General features: G+C 49.1%; 1 protein-coding gene across 1 annotated transcript in view; it reads right to left on the reverse strand.

Annotated features, from left to right (window-relative positions):
* Positions 1–9,832: 9,832 nt before the first annotated feature.
* The window catches only part of SMAD6 (SMAD family member 6), a 48,071-nt gene continuing 31,314 nt past the window's right edge, over positions 9,833–26,589 (reverse strand). The window contains exon 4 of the mRNA XM_064157909.1: positions 9,833–10,933. Coding sequence (XP_064013979.1) covers positions 10,392–10,933 — 542 coding nt within the window. The 3' untranslated portion in view covers positions 9,833–10,391. The remainder of the gene's footprint in view (positions 10,934–26,589) is intronic.

Consider the following 26,589-nt stretch of genomic DNA (forward strand, 5'->3'; position numbering starts at 1 on the left):
AGAACAGAGGAAAAGCATCGGTAGGAACACAAAAGCTTTTTCAGGTTTCAGTGATGAGGGTTCAGCTCCCCAAGTGTCACTCTGCAGGGAGCCTCCTCTGCTCTACACCGTGGTGAGGACTGAGAGAATCCTGTGAGCTGTCTGCAGGACAGCTTGAAGAGGAGCATCAGGACACAAGCCACAAAAGAAACTGCAGAATCCTTTGGGTTCGAAGGGAGCTTTAATGCTCGTCCAGTCCAACCCCCCTGCAGTCAGCAGGGACAACTGCAACTAGAGCAGGTTGCTCAGCGCCCCAAACAGCCTGACCTGCAATGCTTCCAGGGGTGGGGCATCTACCACCTCTCTATGCAACCTGGGCCAGGCTGTCACCACCCTCAGTGTTAAAAGTATTTTCCTTCCCTCTAGTCTGAATCTTGCCCTTATTTTAAAGCCATCACTCCTTGTCCTGCTGAAAACCCTGTCTGCAGGTAATTTCTACGCCATGATGTGCTTCAGTCTTCACTTTCATTTCTAAGACTCCAAACCAAATCACCCTCAGGGACCAGTGTTAAGGACTACTTTCTGTTGACATTGCTGGTTACCTCCACCACCTTTGCTGTGATGTGGGACTGAAGTCCTTCTCGAACCCCAACCATGGCTGCATGGACCATGGTGCAGAGAGTGATGGAGTAAATCAAAGGGCTTGAGGCACCATGGCACTGTGCCTGCTGGGAAAAACAGAAGAGTCAATATCCAAGAGAGCAGACATGGACCATAGGTGAGGGAAAGGAGGATTCTGTAGAATTCAGGCATTCAACAGAAGATCTAAGGCATCTCTGACAAAATTTCTCACGTGTTTTACCTTTGCTCCTGGTCTATCAGGGCTAAAAATCAGCTCTCCCTGGGAAAGCAAACCCCTTCCCTGTGAAAACTGTCCCTGTGTGAACCCAAAGAGTACACAAAGACCTCTGCAGAGGTGAGCAAGAATAGGGCTGCTGCAAGGTCCAAGCTCCATCAGTGCCAAACATAGATAGACTTTCCTACAGATCCAGCATCAAACCATTGCATCCAGGAGTTCACAGGTGGGAGTTTTCAGAAGCAACAAAGGGTTAATCAGTGACTCACTGAAGCTATTTTTAAAGCCCTGCTGTGACAGAAGAACTGCAGAAGCTGCTACAGCATCAGATCTCCTGCGCTGATGGTCACCCTCGATCCCCACCACGCAATCTGTGCCATCAGCTGACTTAAAAAGTCAGAAGAAAACCAGGCAGAATTCTCCAGCATTGGGATCACATCAGCATGTGCCAAGAATGGGCCTCCCTGGTTAGGGTTTCATAATTCTTCAGCCCTTCCAGACTGGCTCAGACACCATTTGGGTAATAATTAACCGTTCCCCGCGCTCAGCGCCTGCTCGGTGGAGCTCTGCATGTTCGAGCTTGGCATGAGAGACCTTCAAAATTAGCAGCAGTGCAAAGCTTATTTCTGTTAATTATGCTATTTTGGAAGGAGAAAAGGAAGGGAAGTCATTTCCAGAGACTAGTGGGGGTTTTCTTCTCACCCTTCCCCCTCAGTGTCCTGTGGGGAAGGCAATCCACACTCACCAAGTATCTTCCCCCAGCAACGGGTTGTGGTTTCAATGCTGCATCCCAGAAGTGCACACAGTGCCATGTCAGATCCTCCTGCTGTCATGGGCAGAGGCAGGCAACAGCTCAGAGATGATCTCCATTTATGTGGTTGGTAAAAAGCACTGCTGAGCTGGCAGTGTGCACACGCAGCCCAGACAGCCAACTGTGTCCTGGGCTGCAGCAAGAGCTGTGTGGCCAGCAGGGCAAGGGTGGGGGGATTCTCCCCCTTTACTCTGCTCTTGTCAGACCTCACCTGGAGTCCTGTGTGCAGTTCTGGAGCCCCAACACAAGAAGAACATGGAACTGTTGGAGTGAGTCCAGAGGAGACCACAAAGATGATCAGAGGGCTGGAGCTGCTCTGCTATGAGGACAGGCTACAAGAGCTGGGGCTCTGCAGGCTGGAGAAGAGAAGGCTTTGAGGAGACCTTGTAGTGGCCTTCCAGTATCTAAAGGGGGACTACAAGAGGCTGGGGAGGGACTACTTACAAGGTCTTGTAATGACAGGATGAGGAATAATGGGTTTAAACTGGCAGAGGGGAGACTGAAACTGGATGTTAGGAAGAAGTTCTTTCCAGTGAGGGTGGTGAGACACTGGCACAGGTTGCCCAGGGAGGTTGTGGAGCACAGAAGCACCCAATCAAAGATCACATTGGGTGCTTCTGTGCTCCACAACCTCCCTGAAGGTGCTCAAGGCCAGGTTGGATGAGGCCTTGAGTGATGTGTTCTAGTGGGAGGTGTCTCTGCAGGGGATCAGAACCGAATGAGCTTTGAGGTCCCTTCCAAGCTAAACCATTCTGTGATTCTATGATTCTGTTATCTGAGGGGAAGAAAAATCCATAAAGCCACTTCTGGGAGTCTTTTGTATGGACAGAAGAATCCCATTTCTTCTTTCCTTTGTGTCACAAGTTGATGGCCACTCTCTGCAGGAACTGTGGAGGACCAGACAGTTCCATCATGTGTTCCACAGGGCCATCAGCTTGCCACCCGACTCACACAGGGCTCTCACACCAGGGAGCAGTGGAAGGAAGAAGCTGGGAAGCACCAAAAAGACAAGGAACTTCTGAGCAGACCTTTGGCAGCAGTTGTAAAGTTCTGAGGGTCTTTTATCAGGACCACAGGCCGAGTGTGGGATGAGGAGATGCCACCAGTCCACAAGCCCTGGCAGTAGATGCTCTGGCATCCCAGAGACCAGTTCCCAGTGCCAGTGCTAATCCCCTCCTGCAGCTGTGACCATGCTGAACACAATCCCATAAACAGCATCCAGATGTGACTTGAGAGGCTGAATAATAGTTCTTGATCTTCTGACAATGGTGCCCAGAAGGATTTGGAAAACTGACAAAAAAGCTTTGAACTTTTATGTAATGTGCTTAGAACCTCCACAGCAATAGCTCCACCATCCCTGTCCCACCCAGCTAAGGAGCTGAGCACCCTTTCCACACCCCGAGGTGCTGCTGAGTCAAGCAATGCCTTGCAGCCTCCAGCAGCCTTGTTCTGCGTGTTCAGGAGCAGGGCAGCTTGGATGCTGCCCTGCTGTTTGTCCCCATCTTGATGGTCTGGAAACCACACCAATGTTACCCAAGGAAAGCTGCACTTCAGACCTGGTTTGGTTGAAAACACTGCGGGGAAAAGTTATTCCCAGGGAAAAAAAAAGGTAACTCTGAAGCTGGATTGACAGCCAAGGGAAAGGAGGAGGCATGGCAAACAGAGCAGCAGCCTCGCAGAGCTGGAGACCGGGTGATGGGGGCTGTCTTTCAAGAGAATTTTCTAAGCAACCATGGGAGTGAGCTGCCCTCTGAGCACCCCACAGCTCCTGAGCCATTCCTTTGATGCTAGCAAAACCTGCCTGAGATGAGCAATCCCAAACGGCATCTCGCAGGTCCATTCAGCCTGCCCCTTACGTGCGGAAACAAACCCCTACAGCAGATGAAAACTGACTGCACACAGCCCAGCACCAGCCACGTCCTGGGCAGATGAGAAAGCTGGGGACAGACTTTTGAGCAGGGCCTGTTGTGACAGGACAAGAGGTGATGGTCTGAACTAAAAGAGGGAGATTCACACTGCAGAGAAGGGAGAAATCCTTGACACTGAGGGTGGCGAGACCCTGGCCCAGGTTGCCCAGAGAGGTGAGAGATGCTCCATCCCTAGAACCACTCCAGGTCAGGTTGGTTGAGGCTCTGAGCAACCTGTCCTAGTTGAAGATGTCCCTGCTGGCTGCAGAGGGTTTGACTATATGAGCTTTAGAGGTTTCTCCCCACCTAAGCCATTTATGAGTCTGTAAATTAGGAGCCTTCACAACCAGGATGCACTTCTCGCTCCCCTCAAGCACACACCAGGTTCCATCTCTCTTCTGAGAGGCTTGGCTTCAGTTTTGTTCCCCAAGCCTCCCTGATCTGGTGTCAGAGGGTGGCTGCAAGACTCACATTTCCCCAAGACATTCTGAGAGAGGCACTCTGGCTTCTAACAAGGAGAAGATCTTCCATGGCCAAGCTAATAAAGAAGGAGAGCAATTAGAAATTCCAGCAGAAGGGAGATGTAGGGGCAAGGAGGAGAGGGAAGATACCACTCATTTGGACCTCTCCTAAATTGGAGAAGATGATTAGCCCCCTAGATCCCAGAAACTCCAGCACCAGCCTATGCAATTATTGGGAATGCACACTTTAAGAGGGCTTGCCAAAAATGCCTGCTTTTATTAAAAAGGAATGGTTTCACAAAGGCCCAACTGTAAGAAAGGTTGTAATTTGCCCAAATAAAACTTAATTTGATCCATGAAATAGCTGTGGTTTATTGTGTAATAGATGTGCTATGTGTTTTAATTTAATAGAATCCAATCGGATTGTCAAGCCAGGATGAGTTGTGCAGAACAATTTTTGGGTCGTTCCCACAGTGTGTACACAGCACAGATGCGACTTTGTGCATCCCAGCAGCACATCCAGAACTGGGGAATACAGAAGGGATTATGCAGCCAGCAGCCAGCCCTGCCGCGGCACGCAGCGAGCGGAAAATCAGAGCTCGGAGGGAAGCGCGAGTTATTTACAGGAAATAACTCGGGATGCGCCGCACTTAACCACTCAGGCTCCTGGATTCAGCCCCGGGGGGGCTGGGATAGGGGCTGCAGGGATCAGCTCTGGCATGCTATGCAACACCAGGTGATCGCAGAATCAAACACAGGATCATCTGGGCCCCTCAATTCAAGAAAGATGTTGAGGTGCTGGAACATGTCCAGAGAAGGGCAACAAAGCTGGTGAGGGGCCTGGAACACAAATCCTATGAGGAGAGGTTGAGGGAGCTGGGCCTGTTTAGCCTGGAGAAGAGGAGGCTCAGGGGTGATCTTATTGCTGTCTACAACTACCTGAAGGGGCATTGTAGCCAGGTGGGGGGTGGCCTCTTCTCCCAGGCAACCAGCAACAGAACAAGGGGACACAGTCTCAAGTTGTGCCAGGGTAGGTATAGGCTGGATGTTAGGAAGAAGTTCTTCACAGAGAGAGTGATTGGCATTGGAATGCGCTGCCCAGGGAGGTGGTGGAGTCACCGTCCCTGGAGGGGTTCAAGAAAAGACTGGATGGGGCACTTAGTGCCATGGTCTGGTTGATTGGTTAGGGCTGGGTGCTAGGTTGGACTGGATTATCTTGGAGGTCTCTTCCAACCTGGTTGATTCTATGTGGATTCTATGTGGATGTGGATCACAGGATGCCAGGGGTTGGAAGGGACCCAAAAAGATCATCGAGTCCAACCCCCTTGCCAGAGCAGGACCATGCAATCTAGCTCAGGGCACAGAGGAACACATCCAGACAGGCCCTGAAAGCCTCCAGAGAAGGAGACTCCACAGCCTCTCTGGGAGCCTGTGTCAGTGCTCTGGGATCCTTACAGTAAAGAAGTTCCCCCTTGTGTTGAGGTGGAACCTCCTGTGCTGCAGCTTATATTCAGGTTGAAAAAGACCTTCAAGATTGTCAAGTCCAATCTATCATCCAACATAATCTAATCAACCAAGTGCCACATCTGGTCTCTTTCAAAAAACACCTCCAGGGATGGTGACTCCACCACCTCCCTGGGCAGCCCATTCCAATGCCAATCACTCTCTCTGCAAGGAACTTCTTCCTAACAGACAGCCTAAAAGTACCCTGTGGTAGCTTGAAACTATGTCCCCTTATTCTGTCACTGATTGCCTGGGAGAAGAGACTGACCCCCTACCTGGCCACAACCTTCTCTCAGGTGGTTGTAGACAGCAGTAAGGTCTCCCTGAGCCTCCTTTTCTCCAGGCTGCACACCCCCAGCTCCCTCAGCCACTCGCTACAGGGCTGTGCTCCAGCCCCCTCGATGCTGCAAGCCCCCATTGCTGCAGTGCCATGCACCCCAGCACACCGCATGGATGAACCCAAGATCTATAGATTCATAGAATGGTTGGGTTGGAAAGGACCTGAAAGATGCAGTTCCAATCTCCCTGCCATAGACAGGGACACTTTCCACTAGAGCAGGTTGCTCAAGGCCTCATCCAGCCTGGCCTTGAACACCTCCAGACATCCATGACCTCCCTAGGGCAACCTGTGCCAGTGCCTCAACTATGTTTCCTGGAATATAGCCAAATTCATCACCCCAGCCCACCTCAAATGGAGGTGAAGCTCTATCTTAGCCTTCTGGGAATGCTATGGTCCATGTTGGCCATCTGTCAGGTCAGAATCATGTTCAGAGCAGTGGGGTCCTGCTCAGGAACAGCCATAGGTTGTGTCCCCTCAGGGACTTGAGATACCCTTCATGGCTGGAATCCACTCTGCTATGAAACCAGGCTGAGAGTTTGCGTCGTTCAGCCTGGGGGAAAGAAGGCTCCAGAGAAACCTTCTGGTGGCCTTTCAGGACTTAAAAGCAGCCAAAAAGAAAACTAGGAGACTTTTTAGCAGGGCCTGTTGTGATAGGACAAGGGGTGATGGTCTGAACTAAACGAGGGAGCTGAAGGAAGAAATGTTGTATGCTGAGAGCAGTGAAACACTGGTCCAGGCTGCCCAGAGGAAGTATATGCCCCATCCCTGGAACCTTTCTAAGTCAGGCCAGACCTCGGGGCTCTGAGCAGTCCAGTCTAGCTACAATGTCCCTGCTGACTGGGGAGGTGGACTGGATGACTTTTACCCAAGTGTGGTTCACACACGACAACTCCTGTTCAGTCAAGAGATAGAAGGGAGACAACTGAGTGCAAGCACCAGGACCTCACTTGCACACCACCACAGCCCCAGAGCCAACCCACACCCACTTATAATAAAGCTGAGCTCAAACCCCAGCCCTGGCACCCAGGCAGCACATTCACCACAAAACCCACTCTCAAAGTCCAAGGACATGCTTGGAACCAGCGGCCCTGGCTCCTTCCACAGCAGCACTTACCTGAATGAGACATTTGACTTTTGGTCCTGGCACTTGTCAGAGACAAAAGCCCCTTTCTGGCTCTCAAGGCTCATTTCATAGCCCTTGGAAGCACCAGAAGCAGCTCTCAATCATCAGCCACCCCAAGGGCTGCTCCAAGTGCAGTCACCGAACAGCCACCCAGGTTCAAACTTAAGAGCTAGAGATTGCAGCTTTTGCACCAGGGTCCTGTGTGGAGCTCAAGAGCTTGGAAGTCCTAAAGCTTCTTTAAAGTGTCTTCTAAGTTTGAATGATTACCCTGAGGAATTAAAGGGAAGAAATGGGACAGAACAGAATATTTAATGTCTTGCTCCATTGCCTCACCATCAAATCCTTTTTTATTCTCTTTAAAGCTTCGCTGTCAAGTAAAATAAACCCCCAGATTTATTTCTGGGGAAGTGCATGAGTAATAAAAAGAAGGAAAATTTATGTGGATTGGAGAAGGGAAACCCAGAAGTTAACCCTCAAACTCCAGCCCACAAAAATCCTTTTGCTGATGCAAAGCCAGAGTGTTGCTGAAAGGTGACCAACCAGCCTGGCCACACTGCAAATAGGAGATAAGCCAGGGACTTGAACAACAGCTTCTGTGGGCACTGCGACAAGAACTTCTGTGGATGGCATGAACAATGAACAAAATTCCTGGTGTTAATTTGCCTGAAATATGGAAGAAGCTGGTAAAAAGTGGGGAATGATGGCACTGTTGCATCTGTGTGGCATGTGAAGAGGAGGAAGGTAGCAGCTCGAGATGGGAATGTAAAACCTCCTGGGTGGTGGTGAGAGAAAAGGAAGAAACAACTCAAGTTTGGCTGGTTCTTCCCACTCCAAGTGAGGATGGTGCTAACAAAAATCTCTTTAAAATAAAACCCCAGCTCCTCAAAATGGTCTCTAGACTAACTGCCTGAAAATGCCGGTGGGGGATGCAAGTGACAGGACAGGACTCACCAGATCTAAGCCTGAAGGGACAAAACGCACCCTGTGAAGCTCTGGGGAGCTGCCTTTAAACCACGGTGCCATGTTGTGACACACTATTCACTGACAACAATGGCTGCAGTGCAAACAAAGCCTCATGGTGTCAAGTATTAGTGCTGATGCTGCAGGAACTCCACCAGTGTGGTCCCAGTTGCGTATGGTTATAATGTGACAAATGGCTGAGGAAATGCCACTGTGACATTCCCTGCTTGTGCCTCTCCTCAACAGCCACCTACTTTATCTGTGTGCTTCCCTGGAGGCATGCAATTCCCTTCCCTGGAGGTATGAGGGCCATTCCTGAAGGGATGAGGTCCCTTTTCCTGGTGGGATGGTTCCCATCCCTGGAGGGATGTGGTTCCCACCTTCCCCACCCTCACTCGTGCCTGCTGTAAAAACACCAAGTCCCGGTGCCAAAATGAACAACCTTGACAAGCATAAGAACTATCAGGCAGTTCTGTCCCCTTTTACCCTGAGGAGGTCCCATGATGTTTCTCTCCACAAACATGAGTGCTACAAACACCTCCTCCCTAACACAGAAGGCTGAGATGCTTCTGCAGACCCTGGGAGACTCAAGGAGAACCAAGGCAGAGGGATGTGCAATGCTCACTGCTCACAGTGCTCCTCACTGCCAGTAACTTCCCTATCCAAGCAAAGCCAGACAACGTCCAACCTGCCCATGCAGGCACGTGGCTGCCGTGGTGCTGACAGCAGCGAAGCTCAGGCAGAAGTCAGCAAAGGGCCTCATTCTATCCAAGATCTCCAAAGAGAGTTAATCAGCCAAGACAAGCTTGTCTGACAGGACTTCTGGCTGCAGCTGCTTCTCACAGCAGCTATGTTCTTCCCAAACAATTCTTCGTCAGCTCATTGCCTGCACTGGGAGATCAACAGGACAAACCTGCAGGCAACTCATCCAATTCTCTGTCTTATCACAAGTTACTAGAGAGATTCCCAAAATCCAGGCCATGCTATCCACCCATGGATTGTCCAAAACCACCATTTGTGTCTCAACCACCAAACATGTCTCGGAGATACCAGACTCACAGACAAGCCCCGTGAAAACTGGTCCTACTGGGCAGCTTTTAGAGCCAAGGTCTTCCTTGGCTGCCCTTCCCACCAGCACTGATACCCATCAGTTTGCAGAAGCATGAACATAAACATTCATCTTCATGGTGTCCCCATCACACTGTGTGCTATCAGAGAGATCACAGAGCCTTGAGCAAGAACAGCCATATGAGATTTCCTCCCACCTTCTGTTTGCTCCCTGGATCTCAAATTGTCCTCACTTACCTTTCTCTTGGAGATAACGTGCAGTTTTCCTAGAGAGAGCAAATAAATTCTTTACACTGATGATGGCTTGACCATGGCCGAGGTGGTCCAGAGAGGTGTTTGAAGCCATGTCTTCAGAACCATTCCAGGTCAGGCTGTTTGGGGTTCTGAGCAATTTGCTCTGGTTGAAGATGTCCCTGCAGACTGCAGAAGGGTTGGACTAGATGAGCTTTGGTTTGGGTTGGGAGGGACATTCATTAACAGAAGGGAAGGGGTTTGGAGGAACCTCTGAAGATCACCCAGTGCACTCCCACTGCTAAAGCAGGATGAGCACAGGTACATTACCCAGGAACACATCCAGGCAGGTTTTGAATGCCTGCATAGATGGAGAGTCCACAAACCTCTCCGGCCAGCCTGTTCCAATGCTCTCTACGATTCCAGCATCTCACTCACCTTTTTCCTATGGGTCTTGGTTGGGATGGGGGACCGTGGTCATCCCCTCTGGCAACCCCCCTGACTGTAACAAGCCCAAGCATCCACTGCTGCAGATTTTAGTCTTGGGTTGGGGGGTGGGGGGGGAGAGTCAAAAAATAAAAGAGACAATTAAAATCCCCCCCTCTAATGTGAATACTTTATTATCAATGAGTGACTGGTATTAGCTTTTTTGTCTGGGTAGTAATAATAGTTCCAAATAAAAAAAAAAACAAAACAAAAAACCAACCAAACAAAACAAAAACCAAAAACCATACATCAAAAATTAGGACTTTGCTCCTATTTTCTTTTTTTTGCTGTATAATTTTTTTTTTCCTTTTTCTTAAAAAAAAAAAAAAACCAACAAAAAACCAAAACAAAACAACCAAAACAAATCTGTATTGAAAGGATTCTATAAGCCAAAGTGCATTTTCTGTTCTTTGTCCATATACACATTGCACCGTACATAAATAATTACATTGTAAAAATGACTCCATAATTACAAGTATAATATATATTTTCATATAATATATAAAACTTTATATTAAATCTAGGTAGATGATATTTGGGATAGAGTTTGTGTCTCTGGGTTGGGGGTTGGTTGGTAATTTTTTTTTTTTTTTCCCTCCTCTCCTTTTTGTCTTTTAGTTTCTTTTGTTTTGTTTTGTTGTTTTTATGCTGTCAGAGGCTTGAGCGTTATCGATTGTTGCTGAGGAGGATCTCCAGCCAGCACGGGCAGGAGGTGATGAACTGTCTGGAGTAACACGGCCCCCAGCCCTTGGCGAAGCTGATGCGGACGCTGTTGGGGTCGTAGGGCCCGTCGGTGTAATCCAGATCGGCCGTGTGCTGCAAGAGGCAGGACTTCTCATAGTCAAACACCTTGATGGAGTAGCCTGGCATCACCTTGCGCACTATCAGAGTCCTACAGTTGGGGATGTCCAGTGTCGGGGAGTTGACGAAGATGGGGTGCTCGCTGCGGTTGTAGGCCCAGACGCCGTCCGGCTCTTTGCTCAGTAAAATCCCGTAGCCGATTTTACTCCGAGTCCTTCTCACAGTCTCGCTCCTGTTCTCCAGGTTTAGCTGTCCGAGGCAGAAGCCGTTTCCTTGAGGTAGGTCATAGAAGATACTGACAGACTGTTCGTACACTGTGTAGAGGCGGCCGACGCGCGTCCGGTGCTCCCAGTAGGCCACGTTGCACCAATGGCTCCTCTTCACGGCATCGGGTGACGTGCTGGCGTCTGCGGGGAAAGTGGAAGAGGAATCAGGGTGTGCTGTGACCACCGGGGAAAGGGTGGGTATGGAGGGTAGGCAATTGGCTCTTTCCACCCAGTGGCTTTGCTCACATGGGAACTAAGCCAGTGCTCCACCCAAAGCCCATCTCCAAACCAAAGCCCGTCTCCAACCCAATGCTCATGCTCACTTAAAGCTAATGATCAGAACTCATGCCAAACGCAAAGCCCACCTTCAACTCAAAGCTTGCCTCTAACCTAAAGCTTGTGTTCAACCCAAAGCCCATCTCCAACCCAAAACTTGTGTTCAGTGCAAAGCTTGTCTACAACAGAACTCATCTTCAACCAGGATCAAATGCCACCAAGAAAAAAGGCTCAAGCAAAAGCTGGTGACCCAATGGGCCACTCCCAAGCTCCCAAGGAGCTCAGCACCATTCCCTTCTCTAATTTCATGCTCAATCCTGTGTCCAGCAGCCAAGACCCTACGCAGTTAAGATGTACATTTCTACCACCAAGAGCTGGCATGGATACTGTACCACTGCAACTCAGCCACCCCTGTGCTTGGTGGGCCCCCAGGTTCCTCCAGCATTGGTGGTGTTGGTGTACCCTCATTTTCAAAGGCCAACTTGTGTCCATGAAGCGCTTGGATGACTAACCCAACAGTTGTCTCTGCTATGTAATACTCTTTGACAGCGATGCTGATGTTCCCACAGGGAACATGAAATCTGAAGCTGCTATGAGCTGTACATGTCCTCCTATGAAGCCATCAGAACACTACGAAATGTCTCTTCTTTCTAGGAATTATATTCGATGAAGATGGGAAAGATACAGACTGCCAGACAACCGTGGAATTTATGATGCCTCCAGAACGAAGATGGAAACTCTCAGTTCTTAAAGCGCCCCAAAGACGGCAAATTAACCTCTCCCTGAACATAGTTCCACCAGTTAGCAGAAAGCCAACCCTGGGATTTTAAGCAAGGAGCTCTGCTCCGTGCCTGGCATTAAGCTCCCTGACAATCTATCACACGCCCGTGGCCTGCTGACCCCTCTGCCTTGGTGCCATCACGTCCGATTAGCTCGCACGCGGGGTGATGCCATTATTTTGCTTCACAGACCCCATTGACACACCGGATTTCGAGCGCGGCCCTGCAGCCCCCGTTCCTTTTCAGGCTCAAATTACCCTGGAGGGGAAGGGGCTCTCCTCCCCATTAACGATCTTTGAGCTCAGCGGCTTTGTTAGAGTTTAACTTGAGTTGGAACCATACAAATTTGAGGGGAGGGAGGTGGGGGAAGGGGGGTTACTGAGCAAGTGAGGAGGCAGCAGGGCTGGTGTGCTAGTTTGGTGTGCTTCGAACTAGCACAGCTGGTGAGATGCCTTGTGTCATGGGTGATGCTCACCATCTTGTACCCTTCACTCATCACTGGCCCAAAGCACATTGCAGGTCTCAAGTACCTGCCGTATGAAGAAAGGCTGAGAGAAGTGGATTTGTTCAGCCTTGAGAAAGCTTGGCTGAGATCTTATCACCATGTACATGAGGGGTGGCTACCAGGACAATGGAGACTCCCTTTTTAGAAGGCGTCCTATGGAAAAGACAAGGGACAATGGGTACAAGTTGCTGCTGAGAAGACTCCCACTGGACTCCAGAAGAAAATGTTTCCCTGTGAGAACAGTTAGACATTGGAGTCACAGTATCATCTCCCAAGGGGAGCAGTGGATTTCCCTACACTGGACGGTTTCAAGACTTAGCCTGACAGGGTGCTGGGCAAGCTCACTTCAAACACACTATCACCTAGAAAGGTTAGATCAGATGATCCTCGGGGTCCCCTCCAACCTGGCATTCTGTGACTGTGAAAATCCCAGATTGGCCTCCTTCTCCCACCTCGTCTGTTTAAATAATTTGTAGGACCCACTGCCCCCTTACAGTTTGATACACATCCAGAACCGAGAAGGAAACCCTACAGCAACCAGATGCTTTGACCCCATTAAGAAAACAAACAGAGCAGCGATGCCCTGAGACTCCTGAAGGCATGTGAGACACCTTGCTGAACACAGCTGGGCCACATGCACCCATCAAGTTCAGAGTTAGTGGCTTTGTACAGCAAGGAAATGGGTGAAGACCTTTGTCAGAGCAATGGCCACATGCTGGAGATGGGCAAGTCAAACTTGGTCCTTTGAGGAGTAGGTCTTGTACCACAGTGCAGTGTGACACTCCACTACATCCCAATGGCACTCTGTGTCTCTGTGCTTCTGAGAGAAGACCACTGGGAGTCACAGTGATAAGATCACCCTAATACTGCACTCTGGTAGTGACAACAAATCAGCAAAACCAAAGGCTTCTCCACATCCTTACTCTGGCCAATGACCATCCTCCATCAAGCTGTTGGAGTCAATGATCTCAAAGGTCTGTTCCAATCTCAGCAGCTCTATAACTGTGTGATTTGCATCACCAGGAGTTGAATGAAGAGTTCAACTTGCTTCAAAATGGTAATGACCTCACTGGCAAGTGCACAATGGCATGTTGTACCCAAGCACATCATTAATACTGAAGACTGGGCTCTTCCTGAAGTACCTCATGGTGCCTTCAAAAGCACTAGCCATGCAAATAAAGTTTTAGGGAAGCAAGGGAAGACTCAAACATAATTCTGGGTTAGAATCTTGCCCCATCTGCCCGGTTCCCATGTAATGCACTAAGATGTCCACCAACAATGGAAACTTTGATGAAATTGGTCAGAAAAAGTCTCAGAACCTCTCTGCAGTATTTCTGCATCAGTTGTGAAAATGATGCTAACCCAGTCTGACCCAAAGAGTTTTACCTAACTGAACCTCACTGAAGCAAGATCATCCTTAGCTACATCTCGACAAGCCCCGGAAATCAAGAGCTTGGTACAGACTAAAATCTTTTGACCTTTTCTGGTAACACCTCCTGGTCTACCACCATGCAGACAGTACACATGCAGCATGATGAATAGTTTCAGACTCCAAGAGGTGAAACAAAATGTAGCTCATAAAGGACACAGCAGCAGAAAGAAGAGGTACCAAGCAAATCAGCTTCATCTCTTTCCACAGTGCCCAGTTTCCACAGTTATCTTTCCCGTGGGACATCATGCAGCTGAGATACCCCAATGCCTTTCCAAAACTCTTCTCCAGCTCTCAGGCTTGCTGTTGTCCCACTCAAGTGACACTGGGAGGTTACAGGCAAGCTTAGAGCTTTTCATCTGCCGAGCCCAGGGGCTGGTAGCAATTACCAAGCTCTGCATCTGTTTAACCTCCCAACCTACACAAAGCCCTGCATGCCCATTAGCTAAGTTGGTTTTGTTATTACATTTTGTAGAAACTACCACTCGGCCCCCAAATTTCCCTTACACACTAAGAAGGGGATAACTTCAAACCTCAGGTCTCTCCATCGGCTGAATTAATTGGAGGAGCAGCCAGCAATAAACATTTAAATAGGTGTTTCCCAGGGTTTACTGCAAGTTAACATACCTAGTGCTGAAAAGCAAAGCAGGAGGAAAACAGTATCTGTTCTACCAGAACACCTGTGTTAAGAGCAGAACACTGTTACAGGATGAGAGGGAAAGGATCTAAGTTTAAAGAGGGCAGATCAGACTGGGTATTGAAAAAAAATTCTTTCCACAGAGGGTGGTGAGACACTGGAGCAAGATGCCCTGGGAGGCTGTGGATGCCCCCTCCTCCCTAGAGGTGGTTCAGGGTCAGGCTGGACAAGGCCTCGAGCAGCCTGATCTAGAGGGAGGTGTCCCTGCCCATGGCAGGGGGGTTGGAACTACATGACCTTTACAGTCTCTTTGAACCTAAACCATTCCATGATCTCACTGTAGGTGCCACCATCCTTGCTTTCCAAGAACTGGCAAGTGCTTTGGCAAAACCACCATGCTGAACACAGAAGAAGGGTTATTTACACCTCCTGCTTGCATGCATCTGAAAAAGCATCATTAAAAGCACCTCCATGCAACTTATGGCATGAGCTTCAATTAACCATCTCGAGGGGTGAAACTTCCCTTTCCATCACCATCAGTTCCTGCCTGGCAGTGACAGCTCTGCTAGCTCAAAGCACTCCTGGAGTTATCCTTCACGTGGACACGCGGTTTAGGTAACTTCACATCAAGGAGCTAAAAGCTTCCTTCCCATTCCTCTTCTCCTGGCCAGGGGTGGAAAAAAAGGCTTTCAAAGATATGCACCAGTGGCCGAATCAACCTGCCAGTGGCCCAAAAGCCAATCAAACACCCTAAAAGGAGACATGTAAAAGGCCGGTCCCTCTTCTCCCCCAGCCCCATCCCTCGCTGTCCTTGCCGGCTGGCTCACTCCCCATGCCACAGTGGGTTCCTTTCCCTTCTTTTATCTCCCAGCGCACTCAAGCAAACCCTGCCGAGATGAACTCATCGTGCAGCCCTGACATAAAGCAAGAGCTTCAGCAAGGCACTCTGACAGGGGGGCCTGGGCTGTATCTTATCCCCTGCCAAGGATTAGTTTCGCCTCCAGCTATTAGCCACTACCACTGGCAGAGAGCAGGGGCGGCCGGCAGGGAATGATCTCCTCTGCCTTTTAAACACACACTCCGGTTTTCTCTCTCTCTTTTTTTTTTCACACTGCCCTTTTATGCACAGACAAGAAAATCTGGGTTTTTTTTAATCTTTTTTTTCCTCTTTCTGCTGGAACAGAAGCAGGATTGTTAGCTTTCTCTTGGAAGAAAGGAAAATGTTTTGGCCCTGCAGTGCCTCCCTCGATGGTAAGGAGGCATTTTTAACCACACCATTGTAGGCAGCTACAACTTCCAACAGCTACATTTAGGCTGGCGTCAGGGCTATCTCCTCCATCAAAGCCACCTTGATCAGATGGTCAGGCTGAAACTCTGGCTCTTGTTTACTCCTTCCTCGGAGTCACCATTTCCGATGGCTTACAGCAGACACAGCCAAAAGGAAATTCAAACAATTTAAGATTAAAAAGAAAAACCAAAAAGATAGACATTAAAACACAGAACGAAATGCTGAACTTCACAGGGGAAAAAAGAAAAATCCAAACAGAAACCCTGCTGCACAGCTCAGGCAAAAGGAATCCGGGTAGAGGAATAAATGCAAAGAGCAAATACTATGAAGCCTCGTGGTGTTAGAAGCAGGGCTGCTTTTGCTCCCTGCAGAGGGTGGAGGTAAAGAAAATAACCTGAGGTTTTGGGGTTATTTGTGATTGGACGGCGTTTTTAGCCAGTGAAGTTCAAAGCAGTGCATTCAAAGAGAAAAGAAAGATGCTTTTTTCCCCAAACAAAAGGCTGCACACTCCTACTGCTTGATGTTGCACTTAAAAGCAGGATGGAAAACACTGGCAGATCACAAAACGCATGAAGTATCTCTGATTCATGCTTCAGCTCTTCTGAGGCCACCAAAATCTTTTCTCAGTAGGTCAAATCACCTCCATGACACGCAGCTGCAAGCCAGATCTTGCTACAGAAGGAAAGAAGGGCGAGATAAGAGATGAAGCAGGATATTCAGCAGTGTCTCCACGACTCAGCTCACCCTCCATTTTTACATCCGACTCTCCTGTACTCCTGCATCACAGGCAGCCTAAGGCTCCTCTGGCCATGGAGCTCTGATACAACCCTTCTCAACATCGTCCCAGTTCTATTCCACTTCAGACGCTATTATGGATATGTGCTGAGTATTCTTCTCTCCTCTCTGCTCTACATAGCTGCTATCACCTAACAGACAGGAGCATGGAAGTAGGATGGTTATAGCCTATGAACGAGGTCCATCTCTGGAGCCTTGAGCACAGGAGAGACATGAACCTGTTGGACTGGAGCCAGAAAAGGCCACAGCAATGACAGGTGGGCTGGAAGCCCTCTGCTGTGAGGCCAGGTGGAGACAGGACTGTCCAGCCTGGAGGAGGCTTCAGGAGACCTTCTTGGGGTGGTGAGATCCTGGCCCAGGTTGCCCAGAGAGGTGGTAGATGCCCCATCCCTGGAACCACTGCAGGTCAGGTTGGCTGGGTCTTGAGCAATCTGCCCTAGTTGCAGATGCCCCCTGCTGACTGCAGGGATGTTGGGCTGAATGACCTTTAAAGGTCCCTTCCAATCCAAACCATTCTATGATGGACTCAGAAAGCCTGGCACAGAGAACACAGACTTTTCCACAACATCTTTTAACAGTTCACTGGAGAGCCCTAGGTTAAAATAATCACCCATTGATAACCTTAGAAACAGGCTACAGGGTAAGGAAGGGCTTAAAACTTTCCACAGCAGAAATGGAATTTTTATGGCTTTAAATAAAAAAAATAAATTAACTGTCAATCTGCCCCAGCAGAGCTCACAAGCATTTTCTTTAAGCCAATATATTTAAAATACCACTGCCTTACCACTTTCAGTTGGAATGCCTTGCTGTGGCCGCCTGAGCTGCAACCAGCACCACGGCAGATGCCATCATCTACTCCTGCCATGAGATCCTGCCCATTTCAGTGGGGAGAAGCTCAGCGTTGTCCTCTGGGGACACACAACCACAGAATGGCCACCATCTGTCTGTCCACCCTCACTGCGAGCAATGGGGTGGGACTTTGAAGCCATCTCCCAGTCCTCGGAGGAGCTGCAGCTGTCGGTAAGCCATGTCTTGGCCAGCAGCCACTTTGTCAGCCCATGAGAAGGCTCCAGCACTGGTTTCGTTAAATTTAAGGCAACAATCGCAATCCCACCAGCAAATGAACATGGGAGGCTGGGTAAGACCTGAGCTGCCATTCTGCAGTAACTCCAGGGACACTGGAGCAGTGGTGGCAGCAGAAGGTTCCCCATTCTAACGCCAGGGAAAGATCTGATGAGGACTCCTTTTCTGTTTAATTCTGTTTAATCTCCTTTTCTAACTATTTCTTGGCTTCACTGATGAAGCAAGAAGCTGTATGTTACAGCAGGACTAGGATTTTGTGCAAGATGACACTTGGCTACAAGCAGGAGGCTGCCAACTCCTAAGTTTCCTCCTGGACCTCTTCCTTAACACACAGAATCAGCTAAGGAGTCTTTAATGTCCCTGTTTTTACCCAGAGAAACCCTCTCCCTTGCTCACAGAAGCCCTGAAAAGCTGTCACCAGCTCCCCAGCCGATGCCCAAGGTCAGCTTCAAGGACAGCAGTCTAGACCTTCCCCATGCTGCAGAGTATTGGACTCTCTCTCAGACTTCTGTTTTTGCCCTGCTGAGAGAGGACAGAAAGGCTGAGCCCAGCTCACACCTCAATTACAAGAGTGTGATTTCATATTATGATTAATCTGGTGTCACTGCTCTTGTGTTAGGGTCCCAACTCCTCCAACCCCAGCACAGCTCCTGGCACATTCCTCACAGTGGATGTAGCTTTCATGCAGCTCTGGGGACTAGTTCAGTTCACTCACCCAGAAAAAAACACCACCAGACCAAAACGAGCCACCACGTACACTACGGAGGAGGCATCGTCCTCCTCCTTCAGTCTTTACCTTGCAGGAGAGCTCTGGTGCTCCCCAGCCTCCTCTGTGAGCCGATTTAATTTGTTAACCCAGTAGATGATTAACTTAGAAGAACACTTGAGCTGGGCTAATTAATTAAATTAGTTGAAAAAGAGGGTCTGACGGGTAACAGAGCTGGTGGAAGAGACGCGTGGAGAGGTCTGGGGGGGAAAGGGGGACATTTCCATGGCAGCCCAAGAAAACAAAAGCAACACAGGACAGGAGCCAATGCCAAGAATTAAGATGAAAACAATTTTCTCTGCATAAAAAGAAACCACTCTGCAAAATCACCAGCTCATGTTCACTTATTTTTTTTCACATCCTTCAAAGAAAAACACAGCCTGTGTTTAGTCCTGCCCGGAAATTTCGAAGTCATCATCACTTAGTTTATTTTCAAGCTACATTCAAGGAGTTTGCTTCTAATGCACCTTCTCTGGCCATTAAATATGCAGCCCAGAACATGATTTTATGGCATTTTAGTAGTTTTTTTTTCCCCCCTTTTTTTTTCCCCCTCCCATCTCCCCTGCATGGTTTACAAAGGCCTTTTCAGCTGAGGGTGAAAAGTCCTAGAAAGAAAAAAAAACAACCTGGAAAAGCCCAACTCAGGTATTTTTTACTGACAGTTTTATGTGTTACTCCTAAAGCCAATGTTTTCAGAGATTTAGGTGAGTTTTGGGCTGGTTTTGAGCAGAACAGCCTACATGCAGTCTCAGCCTCCTTTGCTCACAGCTTTCACAGGCACATTCATCACTTTCAAGTTGCAGGGCTGTGCCTTTGTAGCTGGTGTGTAAAAGTTAACACAACAATGTAAGTACATCTTCAAAAGGAGCCCAAAACATAATCACCTATGTTGAGTTGCCAGTTATGAAAGCACCAGACCCATCATCAACCAGAATTTGGGTGAGACTTCTCCACTCTTGGAAACCAGCCCTGGGTAACTTCAGGCTGGGTAAAATTAAGGGGTCATGCCTGGTGTCTCCACCAGTAGCATCCCTACACTGTGCTCAACCAGCTGAAAAAGTGAAAAGCTGGTGAATAACATGGGGGATAAAGTAGGAGGAAGGCCACAGAACCACAGAATTGTTCTGGTTGTAAAAGGCCTCTAAGATCATCAAGTACAACCATCAATCTAACATCACCATGGCCATTAAACCATGTCCTGAAGTGCCATGTCTGCATATTTCTTGAACACCTTCAAGGTCTCCACCCTCTGATTTTCTGTAAAATCAGGGGGCTGAACATCTTCCAAGCAGTGTCTAGTTGGGGTTGACATTTTACTCTGTCAGATGGAAAATATTTGGAGGGGAGAAGGTTTACAGAATCACAGACTGGTAGGGGTTAGAAGCGAACTCTGGAGATGATCTGAGTCCAAGCACTTAGCCAAAGCAGAATCACCTAGAACAGAACACACAGGAATGCATCCAGGCAGGTTTGGAATCTCTCCAGAGAATAAAACTCCACCACCTCTCTGGGCAGCCTGCTCCAGGGCTCCAGCACCTTCACACTGAAGAAATTTGTTGCAGTGGAACTTCTGTGTTTCAGCTGGTCTCTGCTGCCCCTTGTCCTACCTTTTCACCAGTGAAAAGAGACTGACCTCATCTTCTCGATGCCCACATTTAAGGTATTTTTAACCACTGATCAGATCTTCCCTCAGCTTTTTCATCTCCAGTTCATTCCCTCAGTGCCTTCCACAGGGCAGAACAGCAGAGTGGGGGATGCTGGGACCAAAAAACAGAGCAAAAACCCCTTTGCATCCTTTCTAGGTGGAGAACTTGCACATTCCCAGCTCCTTCAAACAACCACGCACGCAATCCCTGCTCGTTTTCCCAAGAGCCTGAAAAACATTGAGAATCCAGGAGAAACCACCCCATCAATCACCCAGTGGCAGGTTTCCCTTTTAGCCTCTGCATCGTCCAACACTCCCTTCCCTGCGCTGCTCCCGCCTGGCCCTGCTCCAGCCCTGGCTATTAATTAATCCAGGGGCCGCCGGCTGCGATCCCGGTGATGCCAACCACATCCGACTCGGGCTGGGCTGGTGGGCAGGAGCTGAGCTGCTCAAATCCTGTGGGACCTCCTGAGATCTCTTCTGCTTTTCCAAGCTGCTTTGGGTTTGCGGAGTAATTTTAGGTGCCCTTAAGAATCCTGAGTGCTGCCCTCAGGGAGTGGGATGATCTGCTGCAGGACCAGCGCTGCGGCAAACGGGAGCACCCCGTGGCGGAGCGGAGGCTCTGCAAAGCGGGGTAGAGACATAATCACCGTTTTTGCTCACAGAGAAGTTTCGGCTGAGAGCTTCAAAGCATTTTAAAAGCAGAAACTAATTAGTAGGTCCCTCTGAAGAGAAACAGGAATAACACCTCTTTCCACCTCCATCATGCCTCTCAGGCAGAGCACGATGAGTGCTGGATTCAGCTCCTGGCTGAGCCTGGGAATCATCCTACCAGGGGGTGACAGCCCAGAGGCTTGGGCTGTAACTGGTTCACGGTAGCTTTAAATGAAAGGGCTTCTGCCAAGGTGGAGAAGGGACTGAGGTGATGGTGATGTTTTAGAAAGCCAGATGCTGGGCTGGTGGCAGCATCACTGAGGTGGCTGCAGAGATGCCCATAAAGCCATCTGTGCCTGGGTGGCAAAAAAGAACAGCATCTTGACTGAGTATTGGCACCAGCGTCACCAGCAGGACTGGGACAGTGATTGTCTCCTGTACTCAGCACTGGTGAGGACACACCTCAAATTCTGGGTTCAGTTTTGGGGCACTCACTACTACAAGAGGGATTTTGAGGTGTTGGAGCATGTCCAGAGAAAGGCAACAAAGCTTGTGAAGGGTCTAAAGAAGAGGTCTGCTGAGGTGTAGCTGAGGAAACTGGGGTAGTTCAGCCTGGAGAAGAGGCTCTGGGAAGACCTGGCACTCTTCAACTCCCTGAGAGGAGGCTGGAGCCAGATGGAGGTTGGTTCTCCCATGGAACAAGTGATAGGACAAGGGGAACCGTCCTCAAGCTGCACCAGAGGAGGTTCAAGTTGGACATGAGGAACAATTCAAGCTCCCCCATTCCCTGCTGCCACGCTTGCTAAAAGCATCAGAGCAGCATAGGCATATGCTTAGGCAGCAGGATCACTGACCAGCACAGGATGCCTTACCCTCCAGAGAAAAGCAGCAGACCGAAAAAAGGGGTCCTTTTCTCCTCTGGTTGTTAGATAATTTGAGGGCACTGGGGTCCTCTGAACAAAGAAGTCCCAGGCTGGTGATGCAAAACCCACTCCCCAGAACGCTAGCCAAGCTGGAAGCTCTGGGCTTCAGAGCTTGCAGAAGATAAGGAAAACAAAGAAGAGCTGTGGCTGTGGTGGCTTTGCCACGCTCTTCTATTTGAACAAGGCAGAAAATGAGTGGAGACACTTCCCTGGGAGGCAGATGAAAGCAATACCAGATAAAAACATCACTGTCAGATAGCTTTTGAGAGCTGCGATTGCACTCCAGCCTCAGTTCCCCCTGGAGCAAGCCTGAAGCCATCCTCACCCTGCTATCACAGCTCCATGGGATTTAGTCCTGAGATGGAGCTGTGGGGACTCAGAGCAGAAGCAGATGATGGTGTGAAGCAGTGAGCAGGCTGAAAAATCCCAAGGCCACCCTGATTCCTCTGCAGCCAGGACGCCACGTAGCTGCAAAGCAGCATCCCGGAGAATGAAGCGCTGGAGGCAGATGTCTGCTGGCTCCATGCCAATACCACTGCAAATATCAAGTGCTGTGAAAGCTTTAGGAAACTATCACCGACCTAGAAAACAAGCTGTGATGGAGGAGTGCCGGGCTGGGGAGCCTCCCTAGGGGCCATGAGCAGGACTCCATCAAGTGTTTTTCTCCATATGGGCTGCAAACGAGCCACTATGCTCCTCCCTGGATGGCTGGGTGCAGAGTTTGGCCCTGGGAAGATCTAAAACACCAGCCTGGCACCTCTGGGAGAAAACAAATCTTGGACTTTCATTCACAGAATCATTAACATTGGAAAAGAGCTTTAAGATCATTGAGCACAACCATAATGCAACTACCCTGACTACTAAACTACGTCGTGAAGCACCACATCTACACACTTAAAACACCTTCAGGGACCGTGACTCTACCACCTCACTGGCCAGCCTGTTCCAATGCCTGACTGCTCCATCAGGAAAGAAATTGTTCCTAATAGCCAATCCAAACCTCCTCTGGCACAACTCTCCTCTCATCCTATTCAAACCCTGCTGGTACCTGGACTGGCTTTGGCTTCCCCAACCCAATCCATCCTCTGCTCTCAAGGACTCAGGCTGATAAACTTCGCTGCACAATTCTACCCCAGCATCCTTAAAAGAGGCCTTTTTTTTCCAGCATGGTGCCCTCACACACATGGGAAGCTTACAGAGGCTGACAGTGAAATGGCAAGTCAGGCTTTGCTCTTGCTGGCCAAAGCCCAAGATCCTTCCCCCGGCAAAGCTCTCCCTGAGCCTCTCTGTCTGAGCAATCCGGGGAGCCACGGCTCCATGGCTGCCACCACACGTCACGCCGTTGCAGTTGCTTCAGATCCTTGCTCGTGGTGGATTTGCCCAAGTTTTAGAGGGAATTAAAGGATTTTGGGCGCCAGCGTGGCCTTTGTGAGGGAACAATCTCTCTAGTGTGCAAGCCAATTTGGTCATGCTGAAAGGATAAACCTTTATGGGGAGGTCTTGGGACTCTTATCTGTTGGAGAGGAATGAAAAGCTATGGGGATAGAGTCTGTAAGTAGTGTGAGTGGCCATGGGAAGAACCCAGAGGAAAGTGGCCAGCACCAGGGATCTCAGGGCTGGAAGAGAGCATGGGGACGGCTCCTGCCCTCCTGCTCATGCATGTCTGCAGGGCTGCAGCCAGGCCAGGAGGAACGTGCAGAGGGATGCGTGCATGCATGTGCACCCACCACATTTTCCAATAGCTAGTTCATCTATTTATGTGTAAACATCTTCTGGGTCTAGTCCAGCCCATACTCCAAGCAAGCAGCTTGCTCCACTTGTGGCCAGCATCCATGGCTTCTTACTCCCACTGAAAGCAAAGACTAAACAATGACTTAAGCACCTCAGGACTTAAGCCCTCTAGTTGGTTCCTCACATCCACCACTGAAACAGCAATAATGCCACGCTGGCAGTTCCTTCTTTGCAGGAGGACCTACCCCACCACGAACATAGCAGAAAATAACCCTTGTGCCATCTGTGTGCCATGGAGGATGCTCCAGGAGGGGCCTCCTGGCCCTTTTTCTGCAAAATCCACAAATCAGCAAGCCAGGGTACCAGATGTGGCACGGAACATGCGTTTCTGCTGACCTGGGATAGGATCATCCCCAGCGACCAAACATACTTCAGGACACTGTTTAAAGGCCATGGTGGTCTTAGGTTGACGTTTGGAGTTGATGACCTTGGGAGTCTATTCCAACCAAAGCAATGTTATGATTCTATGCCACAAACCTATTAAAGTGTGGATAAACAGCAAGAAAACTTGTGCAAGGGATAAGAAGGTGATGTGGGACAAAAACCCAACGTGTCTGTGTGAAATCCACATCTGCAAGCATCGCTGCAGCAATATGTGGCCTCTGAAAGTCCCTGAAAGCATCTTCACAGTCATCTCCCAGATGACAAAACTCCTAACCCTGTACTTGCTCATGAAGGCTGGAGGTGACTCATGCTAATTACCCTCCCTGGCCAAGGAGGAGCTGTTTTCATTTCTCAAAACCACAGTTTCTTTTTAAAAATTGAAGGGGAGAGGGGAGAAATAGGAAAACACCAAAATACACACAGAATTCCATGAGATACATCCTGTTCTGCAGCACTAATAAGAATCTCTGACACCCTGATACTCCAGCCTCACTTGGGATGATCAAAGAGAAAAATATTAATGAGTTATTATACATAACATTAGATATTTTATACATATAGCACAGCCAGAGACACTGCCAGCATTAGAATCACAGAATGCCAGGTTGGAAGGGATGCCAAGGACTGTCTGCTTCACGTCTGATTTCCAGCAATGTTCCTTCAGGATAATCCAGAGAAAATCCCTAAGTGGACGAGAGTCTTCCTTCAGATTTGAGACCCTTCCACCCTTCTTGGACAAGCTCTCATCTTTCTTAGGAGGGCAGATGAAATCTAAAGCTGAAAATAACCCTTTCAGTACTGGTTGACATAGGGTTTGTGGTTGCAACTCCTCCATGAGGTGTTTCAGGGGAGGGAAATGCACAAGCTGCAGTCATAAACTCTGCAAGTTAAGTGCCAAAGTAAATGACCTTCCCATCAAGAGGAAAATGGGAAGGAGAGCAGGTCGGGCTCTTTGTAAATCAAGGACAGGGAGATTAACGGAGCATGTGAACGCTTCGTTATGGCTAACGAGTTCAAGATTGCATACCCTCGGTGCAGCCCAGTTCTGAGAGAGAAACACCAAATTCTTCTCCTTCCCTCAAGGGAAATCCATTAAAAAATAAAGGCATATTAGGGGAAATAGGCCTGGTATTGTACATTAAAAAGGCAGCCTGTCAGCAGCCTAAAGCAGACTCATTTCTCTTCCCCAATCTATATATAACACACATAAAAAATATCCACATGGATGCAAAGAACCTCCCTGCACAAACTCCAGAGAACAACTCAGTGTAAAATCAGGGCCAGCTATTTTGCAGAAACATGCTCAAAGCAGCAATCCAGCTCCCACTTTGGACAACTTCTACTCAGTATTTTCACCATTTCTGCCTTTTTCTGATGTGGAAGCTTCACAGTTGCACGGTAAGAGCAAACCAACACCATTTACACTACCAACCCTGTCGAGTCCCTGCTCTAGAATCCTTAAACTGTTAAAAATAGGAAAGAAACTGCACTGTTCACATATTTTACAAAGCTGGGTTAAATCAACATCTGCAAAAAATATCCCTGTTAAACGAAATAGCAGGATTTCATTAAGTAAATTGCAAGTTGGCAAAAATTCTGAAAGAAAGGGAAAAAGCCACAGCCAGCCCCGTAATTTAAACCTTATTTTAACTGTGACAGCATGGCTGTGAGAGGCTGCATTTCCCCACCAAAAAACAACGTTTAAAAACCCAGTACCTGTCCCCTTCGTGTCTCACCTCAGCACACCACAATGTATGTAGTCACTTGGCTAATGAGCTCTTCCTCAGGGAGATGAAGAGGGTGCAGGACCTGTTCCTGACCTCACATCCTCCTCTTGAACCCATCAAACTTCAAAATCTAGAATTTTCCACCCTGGGAGCATGCAGATGCTTGGATGGTGGTGAGAGGCGATGGGGGACAATGTCTGTGGAGCCCTTGCAGCCGAGTGGGCTTGGGTATGCTCCTGTGGGTCTCCAAGACAGTGCTGAGCAGGCCCTTTGCCTGGAAGCTGAGCAGCTGAAAACTGGGATTAGATGGCTGTGGGTCTGAGAAACAGCTCGGTCTGTGTGACACTTTGTCACTTTCTACATTTTAAACACACCCTGTTCCTCTGCAGGACACCAGGAGCCAGCCAGGGGCCAGCATCTGGGGAAGGGTGGTGGCACCTACCACATCCTGTGTGGGCACTCTGGTCCTCATGGGTACTCATGGGGTCTGGATGCTGTGAGGAAAATTCTGTGGCAGTAATTGGGCTCATACAATGATTTGAGTGGGAAGGGACCTTTCAAGGTCACCTAGTCCAATGCCCCTGTCACCACCTTTCTTCTTGGCCCCTTTAAGTTCTGCAAGGCCACCAGAAGGTCTCCCTGGAGCCTTCTCTTCTCCAGGCTGAAAAAACCCAACTCTCTCAGCCTGGCCTCACAACAGAGGGGTTCCAGCCCTTGAAGATATCTCGAGGGGCCCCTGAAGGGACAGAATGTATGGCCACTACTGAGCAGGATGGTTCCTTTGGAATTGGTTTTGTTTCAGGGTGGTCGTTGGCACCAAGTGCACAAACTCAGGGTGCAACACCAGCCCCACTGCTTCAGGGCTAAGCAGCATCTCCTGGTGGGTCAGGGAGCAGGCCAGGGCATTGCCTGCCCTTCCAGCCAGTTCTTCAAACCTGCCGAGCGCCTTTCCTGCCTGGGGTGACTCAGGAGGGCTGGGCTGGGGACACTGGGCTCTTCCCACAGCGCCTGCCAAAAGCCTCTGCAGGACATTCCGCAGGGAATGGAGACAGACACTGCCCTGCTTGGTGGGCTTCTGCTATGGGGACATCCCAATGGGCACCATCCTCAATGGC

The sequence above is a fragment of the Pogoniulus pusillus genome, chromosome 17 (genome assembly GCF_015220805.1).
Source record: "Pogoniulus pusillus isolate bPogPus1 chromosome 17, bPogPus1.pri, whole genome shotgun sequence".
NCBI lineage: Eukaryota > Metazoa > Chordata > Aves > Piciformes > Lybiidae > Pogoniulus > Pogoniulus pusillus.